The 8,695-nt window shown below is 28.0% G+C and overlaps 1 protein-coding gene across 3 annotated transcripts; it reads left to right on the top strand.

The window, feature by feature from the left end:
- The first annotated feature begins 3,109 nt into the window (after positions 1-3,109).
- On the top strand, positions 3,110-5,362 carry LOC101514498 (mitochondrial import inner membrane translocase subunit Tim9-like). Of its 3 annotated transcripts, none has more exons than XM_012717475.3 (3): positions 3,110-3,362; positions 4,562-4,756; positions 5,066-5,362. In XM_012717475.3, exons 1-2 carry the CDS (start codon positions 3,268-3,270, stop codon positions 4,752-4,754), a joined length of 288 nt encoding a protein of 95 aa, XP_012572929.1. In that variant the 5' UTR covers positions 3,110-3,267; the 3' UTR covers positions 4,755-4,756; positions 5,066-5,362. The 3 variants fall into 3 exon arrangements, with proteins under 3 accessions (XP_012572929.1, XP_004506576.1, XP_004506575.1); XM_004506519.4 differs by having other exon boundaries at positions 5,049-5,362; XM_004506518.4 differs by having other exon boundaries at positions 5,034-5,362.
- The last annotated feature ends 3,333 nt before the right edge of the window (positions 5,363-8,695 follow it).

The following is an 8,695-nucleotide window of genomic DNA, read 5'->3' as shown; positions in this document are numbered from 1 at the left end:
GTACCATATGCCGTTTCTTGCACCAATAAGTAATCTTGAGCCTCGTTTTCCATTCGCAAAAAGGTAAATATCAAAAAAAAGTTAAATATTATATTTATAAAACTATCAATTGATTCACTAACATATTCAAATTTATTTTCGTAGATATAGTGGAAAGGGTATAAAATTTGGGGATACACCTCGTTATCATATCGATGAATATCGATCAAAAATTGATCATATGACCGTTAACGATGTAATATATTAAAACATTACATTATTTCTATTATTTTATTTTTCTTATGCATATATTACTAACAAACTTATTATATATCAGTTTATCTAGAGGCCATATCTACATCTAACATACGATCATCCAGAAGACAATTGGCTATTGAATGCATCTACATATTTAATTTGTTTCTACATAATAGAAATGCATCAAACTGATAGAGTGAAACTACAATTTGGACTACCTCAAGAAATTCCACATCCTCCGAGGAACATGAAAAAGTATCATAAGGTAGATTTGCATAAACAAGTTGACTATAGTTGGGCATTATTCTACGAAAATGAGAACAAAGAGTGGAATGAACGAGAGAATCATATTCTTCATGGTCAGCCTCTAAATGTTGAATTCAAACCAAGTTATGAATACATGGTTTGGTTTTGCAAAAATTCTAAATGATTTATTTCTGTAGAAAACCAATTGGTTAATCCTCGTGCCTATCCACCTCAACCTCCACCACAATCTAACCAATATTTTTTTCACCCTCAACCTCCACCGCAATTTAGTCAATTATTTTTTCACCCCCAACCTCCACCACAATCTAGCCAACATTTTTTTCCAAGAATCAATGCCTAACACAACACAACAAAATCAATATTATATACCAACACCTCCTGACACTCAACCGCCTCCTCATACTTTTACCCACACACCACATCCTCATAATTTTATCCACACACCACATCAATCTTACGGGTTCACGTCAGGGGAATAATTTAATTTTGACAGTCAGCAACCACATCAAGAAGACAACCGTCGACTATGATTTGCATCAAGCAAAGAGGAATTGTTGTATAACACGTTCAACAGTCGTCATAATACACCTGAGTCCGCTACCCAGTTACTGAATAATATGTGTCAACAAAATTTTCAAATTCCAAGCTTTGGGAATGCATATACTACGTTGAATCAAATATCTAACTGGACTCAAGGTGGAAGTAGTTCTTCTGCAGCACTTCCACCTAGACATCCTCCACAGCAAGAAGACGAAGATCAAGAAGAAGAACAACAACAACAAGAAACTCGTGATGTACCAAGGCGTCGTCAAAATCCCGTACGTGTGAGAAAACCTCGACAATGTGGTACTGGAGGCCACCTTCGACATTAATTATCGTAATTTTTGTAAAATTTGTGATGTTTTTTAAATAAATTATGTAATTTAAAGTTTTATCGTAATTTAAATTTTCTATTTATGTATTTTTATGAATTATAATAATTTTAATGTTATATATATATATATATATATATATATTTTTGTAAAATTTGTGATGTTTTTTATGAATAAATTATGTAATTTAAAGTTTTTTCGTAATTTAAAATTTCTATTTATGTATTTTTATGAATTATAATAATTTTAATGTTATATATATATTATTTTAATTAAATTTTTTTTAAAAAAAAAAAACTTTGGAAAATCGGTATTTCGAACTTGGGTTTGCAAAATTTTTATCATAATTTAAAAGTTCTATTTATCTATTTTTATGAATTATATTAATTATATATATATATATATAACTTTTGTTATTTCAACAAAAATTGAAATAATTATTTTTTACAAAAAAACTAACCTTTTAAAAATTGACATTTCGAACTTGAATTTTCTAAAATTTTATCGTAATTTAAAATTTCTATTTTCTATTTTTATGAATTATATTAGTTATATATATATATATACATTACTTTTGTTATTTCAATAAAAATTAAAATATTTTTTTAACAAAAAAATTATTTTATAAATGCCCATTTGGATTTATTAAATTTTTTTCATAATTTAAATTTCTATTTATTTATTTTTTATGTATTTTTATGAATTATAATAATTAATTATATATATAATTTTACAAAAATTAAAAAAAATTGAATTTAAAAAAAAAAAAAAAAAAAACTAGTTGGAAGTCGCCATTTGGGAGTTGGTGTTCCTTAAGGAAGTCGTCATTCCAAATGGCGACTTGTAAGGGGAAAAAATTTGAAAAAACAAGGGGCATTTTGGTAGATTTACTTCAAAAGGGGATATATAGGTATATTTTTTTTTCAGAAAGAGGGCAATGAGAAAAATAGCCACTTTTTGGGGCTACTTGGAGGTTGTGGCCTGTGGGTGCGACCAACTAAAGAATATTTTTTTCCCCTAGTAGGAGGTCGCTGGCTGGGGATGCGACATCCCAAAGGGTTTAAAAAAAATTTAATTTGTTTTCAGTTTTATGTAATTGTTAATACTTTAATAAATAATTATATTAAATAATACATTTATAATTAATAATAATAATAATACATTAATAAATAATAATAGTAATAATAATTAATTATTATTATTTATTAATTTAATTATTTATTAAAATATTAATAATTATATAAAATTGAAAACGAATTAAATTTTTATTTTAAGACCCTTTGGGAGGTCGCATCCCCAGCCAGCGACCTCCTATTAGGGGAAAAAAATGTTCCTTTAACTGGTCGCACCCCAGATCACGGCCTCCAAGTAGCCCAAAAAAGTAGAACATTTTAATATATAAATTACAAAAGAGGATATTTTGGTTCAAAATTTTGAAAAAATATATATATTAGTAAAAAATCCAAATATTGTTGCTAGTATTAAAAAGACGTTTATTTTTTTATCAAGAGTTTATTTTAAATCTCAATAAATATTGTACCAGCACAAATTGCTATCTCAATTATAATAATAAAAATGATGATTGACTTCTACTTTGTTTAGCCGTGCAAATTGGTATATGTTAGAATTCGCCAAGAACTTAACTTATATTATATTTATTTTGTTCAATTGGGTTGAATTTCAACCCGACCCAATGAAATTTCCTAGTTTAGGTCAGGTTTCTGATTTATTGCGCTATTTTAGGGTTTAAACCAAACACGCGCATCTTTTTTCTCTCTCTCTTTTTAAGATAAACAGTCTTTGCCAAAAACCTTTAAACCCTTAAAAAACACAGGGTCAAAAAATACCAAGAGAGAAAAACCGAAAACCTATGTAACTATTAATTGAAAAAATGGATAAGAATATTTTTGGAGAGCTAGATAATCTTCCTGATGAAGATAAGCAAAGAATGTCCACCATGGTAGAACAGCTCCAAACTCGAGATAGGCATGTTTCAATTTTGTTCTATTTTTTATTCTTTAAGTTCTTTATTACTTTGTTTGTTTGCAATTAAAGTTATGAATATGAATGGTTACATCTGTGAGTTCTCTTAAATTGTGGATCTGATTATATATATATGAAAAATGTTGTGTGCTAGAAATGGATCAGGTTTTTGTTTGATAATGGGAATTATTGAATCTTAGTTTCATTGTTTGTGATATCTGCAATATATGAAGAATGATTTTGAATGTGGTGATTCTCGTTGGAATCTAAATATTGGGTTGTAGTTTCAATTTGATGTGTTTTCAATTTTTTAGTTACGAGTGTTGTCAATTGTTGATTGCGGAAAATATTAGTAGTTTGTTTGAATTCCACTATAGTTTCTATTTGACAACACTTAGCATTAAATCGTGTATTACAAAACAATAGCGGTTTTTTTCAAATTCCACTACACTATAGTTGCTATTTGACAATACCGTTAGATCGGATCCAAAGTTTTAAATTGTAGTCGCAATGCGATATTTGATATTATGGAGAATAACAGTTAAATACTGATGATGGGTCCCTAATCATATTCGTAGAGACATCAAAAACCATTATGCTGCGGTTTCAATTGGGGTCTCAAATAATTTTTAAACCCTGTTTAGATCATGAATACACTTACTGCATTCATTTTAATGAGGATAAGAAAATACATGAACCTCTATACTTTTAATATGTATAGTAATAGTTCTCTGTATTGTGTTTCTAGTGAATGATAATTCAAGTATTTGCTACTTCATGCTTTATTTCTTTGTGTCGTGTTTTTAATTAATCCATGTCAAGTGGATTTAGTCTCTAATTAATTTCATAACTGATACTATTTTAATCTAGGAGCACTTAATCAAGTGATAAGTTATGACTATAAAGACTTGCATAAATGTTTTCTCTTTCTGTAGCTTTGGCTGAAAATCACCTTAACATGTTAACTGGTGATTTTAGTAAGACACTTAAATTTACTGATTGGATAATGTTACTCTAGAAGAGTGCTTGTTAAGAACTTAGAATTTACATGCCTTACTTTAATGCAAGTTTATGATGAACTTACATAATGCATTATGCCATTATCACATTTACTAGAGTTTAACCTGAATTTTATATATATTAAAGAAGTGCATTTATTTAATAAGTCTAGAGGCTTATTATCTGCTACATTAAAATTGCAGTCTTAGGATGTATAATTCATTAGTGGAGAGATGTTTCAAGAATTGTGTCGATACATTCTACCGAAGTTCCCTGAACAAGCCAGAGGAAACATGTGTTCTCAGGTGTGCTGAAAAATTCTTGAGGTTTTCAATGCAAGTCGGTGTTAAATTTTCAGATATCAACCAAGGGGCATCTACAACAGATAAACAATGATGGTTTGTATCACCAAAATATCGATTTTGTTAGATTTGTATTCATTTCTACTGTCAATAACCGAGAATCAATTGCTTATGATTACTGAATTTCCTTCATAGTCTATAGATAGAATAATTTGAACTGGAATTTCTAGAGTTAAGGTTTTGAAATCAAGTTTTTATGAGCTGTTATTGAAGTCGGCATGCTCTTGTTATTTTAGCTAAATATGAGCTGTTATTGAATTCTAAAGAAATTTTATTTTTCTGTTTTCCTTTGTTTTCTTTCATTTCATACAAGTTTTGTTCTATCAAGGCTTAAATATTTCCTAGGAGGTTCTTCGGCCGAGTAAATTTCGATCACTTCTCTCTTGAAGGGTGGTTTTCTGTTGAGGATTCTAATAGCAGATTCAGAGAGAAAAGTGGCATGAACCTGAACAAGGTCCTATATTGGTGCTTCTCTAAATTCTTGTTATTTTTGCATATGCTTGAATCATTTTTATCTGGTATAGGTATTTAAGAACTGTCCTGCTATTATTCTAAGCATTTTGTCTTATTTTTCAATCTATAATATGTTCGGCAAGTTGGATGAACTCTATCTTTAAAAGATTATTGACCCTTAGATCTCAATATTCAAAGGATCATTCTCTGGCTCTCGATCGGGATACCTTGGATTCACGAAAAATAGATGATTGATTCAACAATTGTGATTTTTCTTCTTCTTTTGTTTCCTATATGAACTTCTAACAAATAGCTAACTTGAGGGATTATAAGGACTTGTCTGATATTGCTAAATTCCAAAATCTAATAAGGTTGATTTAATGGTTGCGGTTGAGAGGTTGAGGAGTATAATGATTAGGAGATCGATGGTTTCAATCTTCATCTTCAGTAGAATACTAACAATACTAATATTTATTGTTAAAAATTATAGAACATTAATTTTGAAATATGCAAAACATGAAAATCAATTTTTGTAGTTCAAAAGACACAAAAGAAACTGAGTTATTAGAATCTACAATTGACATATCACATGTGTGGAACCTATTAATGGCAGAAAATGAATACAATTTTTCAACATTGATAAAGTGAAATTTTGCGATAGCATCAAAATAAGTTACATTATTGATTATTCAAAGACAAGACTTGCATTTTGTTGTCACTGATGACTGGCACTTCTCAAAAACCATATACATTTTTAGTGGATCTTGGTGTAGTGAGATTAAGAAATTCAAAGTGTTGAAAGATAAACATGAGTTTGAGCTTTACAAAAACTACAGTAACTGAGTGGAGCCACTATAACAAATGAGCAGTTATATCATAAATTAGTATTACGTAGTATAAATAAGCAGTAAGTATATCAGAGTAAGAAACATTTTTCTTACTCCAAAATATTTTTTCCTATCTGTGTATTCCATATGTTTTGAGAAACAAGTTTACTTAGTTAGAAATCATACTCTCAATATGTTGTGTAAATACAACTCATATGTTAACCGAAAAAATATTTAATATGCTGCAGCGTAGGTTCAAACCTAAAATCTCTGCTTTTCTACGATTAGTATATGTGAATTTTAAGAAACCATACTTTCGAGATATTGACTAAAAAAAGTGATCCTCTCCACTTTTTACTTTATTTTTTGGCGGCTGCAAAATAATCTATTCATCAAAATATATCAAGACGTATATGCATCTATTACAACAAAAGGATCAAAGACATATCATTTAATAATTAGGTTTGTTAATTTGTCAGTAATCTATCCATAGTCAATGGCTAATGGTTATTGGCAATGGTCACAAAAGTGATGGTCTACGACAGTCATGGAAATTGGTGGTGACTAAGAAAATTATTTTAAAATAACAATAAACATTTAGTATTTTTGAAAAAAAATATAGATAAATCGAATATCCATCCATTATAAAATATTAATGGGCGAATTGGATGTTTTTTTATTAAATCAAACAATCTTACCAATTTATAAAGAAAATCATCATTTGAAAAAACAATTAATTTATTTTCTTTCTTTTGATCTTTTTCTTCACAACTTTTTATTTTTTCTATTTCTCTTTAGTAAGTTACACTACTCATGGCAATTTCCATTCAATTTTGATATCATTTCTTCGGTTGGTGGTATGAAACTTGAGGCTGCTCCATCAATGTTAATTTGACATGATTATTCATCAAAGCTCAATTAGACCAACTATAAACTAGGGGTTCAACATGTAATTATGGTTTTGATATTGGATGGTGGGCAAGGGGGATATTTTTCACATAGTAGTAAGACTAAATTCATAGAATGAGTGACCCAACCACATCTATTAATCCAAAATTCTAAAATAGTCTAGAAACTATGGTAATGTAGGACTTGAATACAACTTTAAATATTCACTTTCACGTCTAGGATATTGGATTCAATTCGATCTGTTATTCTTAATCTGACTTTGATATTATGTTAAATCGGCTTGATTCTCACTCTAAAAAATTAGGTCAAATAATAAAAGTGCTTAAAACACAATTTTTACGTCCGACGACTCAAGAACGTTGACAATATAAAACTCAAATACAATTACTTGTTAAAAAACTAACAAATTTATATTATACCAATTTGATAATTTCACCTTCTAGAGTTTCATTTTAAGTAATAACTCTATTTGTTTGCTTTTCTCATAGACTCTTGTTTTTTTTTTTAATGATATTTATTTATTAGGGTCTTCTAGATGATAATAGTTGTCGTGAGGTGGCAATATAATTGGAATGCCATAGTTTTTACACAATGCCTTTGCACTCTAATTTATTGTATTAAAAAATAGTATTTCAAATTCTAGCAACAGTTGTAATTATGTTATAATATTAATTGATATCGTGAAGAATTACGAAGAAAGCAAATTTAAAAATTGAAAAAGCCTTTCAAAATCAATATGTTGCAGTGGAGTTTAATTTATATGTATCGTAAATGTAATTTACACAATTGATAAATTATAATCAGTGTGTAACTTTATAAATAATTATGATAAAAATCAAACGTTGTTAATTGTCAAATGGTTGTGATTGATGGATAATATTTATTTACACTGATAATATATATAAATTAAATTCATTGTAATGATAATGAGTGTGTTTGTTACAACTTATTTTGTAAAAACAAATTAAAAGATAACCATTTAAAAAAAATCATATATTTGTTACAGCTCTTCAAAAATAATAATATTAAAAAATTTAAAAATAACATCAAATGAGAAATTGTTTTTGCAGTAGACTGAGTCATATTTTTAGTAGGTCGTAACATAGTCTCATGTCAAACGGACTAAATTATAATCACCCCTACCATTAGGTACCCATAAAAAATATCCAACATAGAAAAGAAAAATCTATATTATGGGTATAGTGTGGACACAAGTAATTATACACAAAAATAAATGAGAATGGATGTAGATACGAGTAACTTAACATTTACTATATTCCGCACATGCATATCATAGATATATATACCTACACCCGCAAACACACAAATGTCAAATATAAATTTTATCACAGTTAATAATATTTAGGGTGCCAATATATATATATAAATAATTATATATATAAATAATTACAACAAAAGTTAGTTAAGGTGCTATTAATTTTTCTGGTGGAATAAAAATATTTCATAGTTGTCCTTAATTAAGCTCTAGCTCAACTAATAAATGTCGATATTGTTAAGTTGAACGTCGTATTCTGAGTTTGAATCTGGAACTTTGCAGTTGTGTGTGTGAGTTTCTGATGGTATTTATCATCTCATCTACAGATAAAAAAAACATATCTATAACTAAGACATATATAAAATTAACAATTAATTTCATAAAAGATGCTAATTTTTTCTAAATTTTATTTTTTTTATTCAAATAAATTTATGTTTATTTTAGTGATTAATTTTTTTTAATTTCTATAATACCACTAAATCAAAGAATTATTTACATGATTCAATATAG

Source organism: Cicer arietinum, chromosome 6 (genome assembly GCF_000331145.2).
Source record: "Cicer arietinum cultivar CDC Frontier isolate Library 1 chromosome 6, Cicar.CDCFrontier_v2.0, whole genome shotgun sequence".
In the NCBI taxonomy this organism is placed as follows: Eukaryota; Viridiplantae; Streptophyta; class Magnoliopsida; order Fabales; family Fabaceae; genus Cicer; species Cicer arietinum.
The sequence above is the reverse complement of the archived record's forward strand: the minus strand, read 5'-3'. Positions and strand labels throughout refer to the sequence as shown.

Coding starts and splice junctions, on each gene's coding strand:
- LOC101514498 (XM_012717475.3), top strand. CDS start 3,268: ATGGATAAGAATATTTTTGGAGAGCTAGATAATCTTCCTGATGAAGAT. Junction 3,363..4,561: donor CAGCTCCAAACTCGAGATAG/GCATGTTTCAAT, acceptor TTAAAATTGCAG/TCTTAGGATGTATAATTCAT.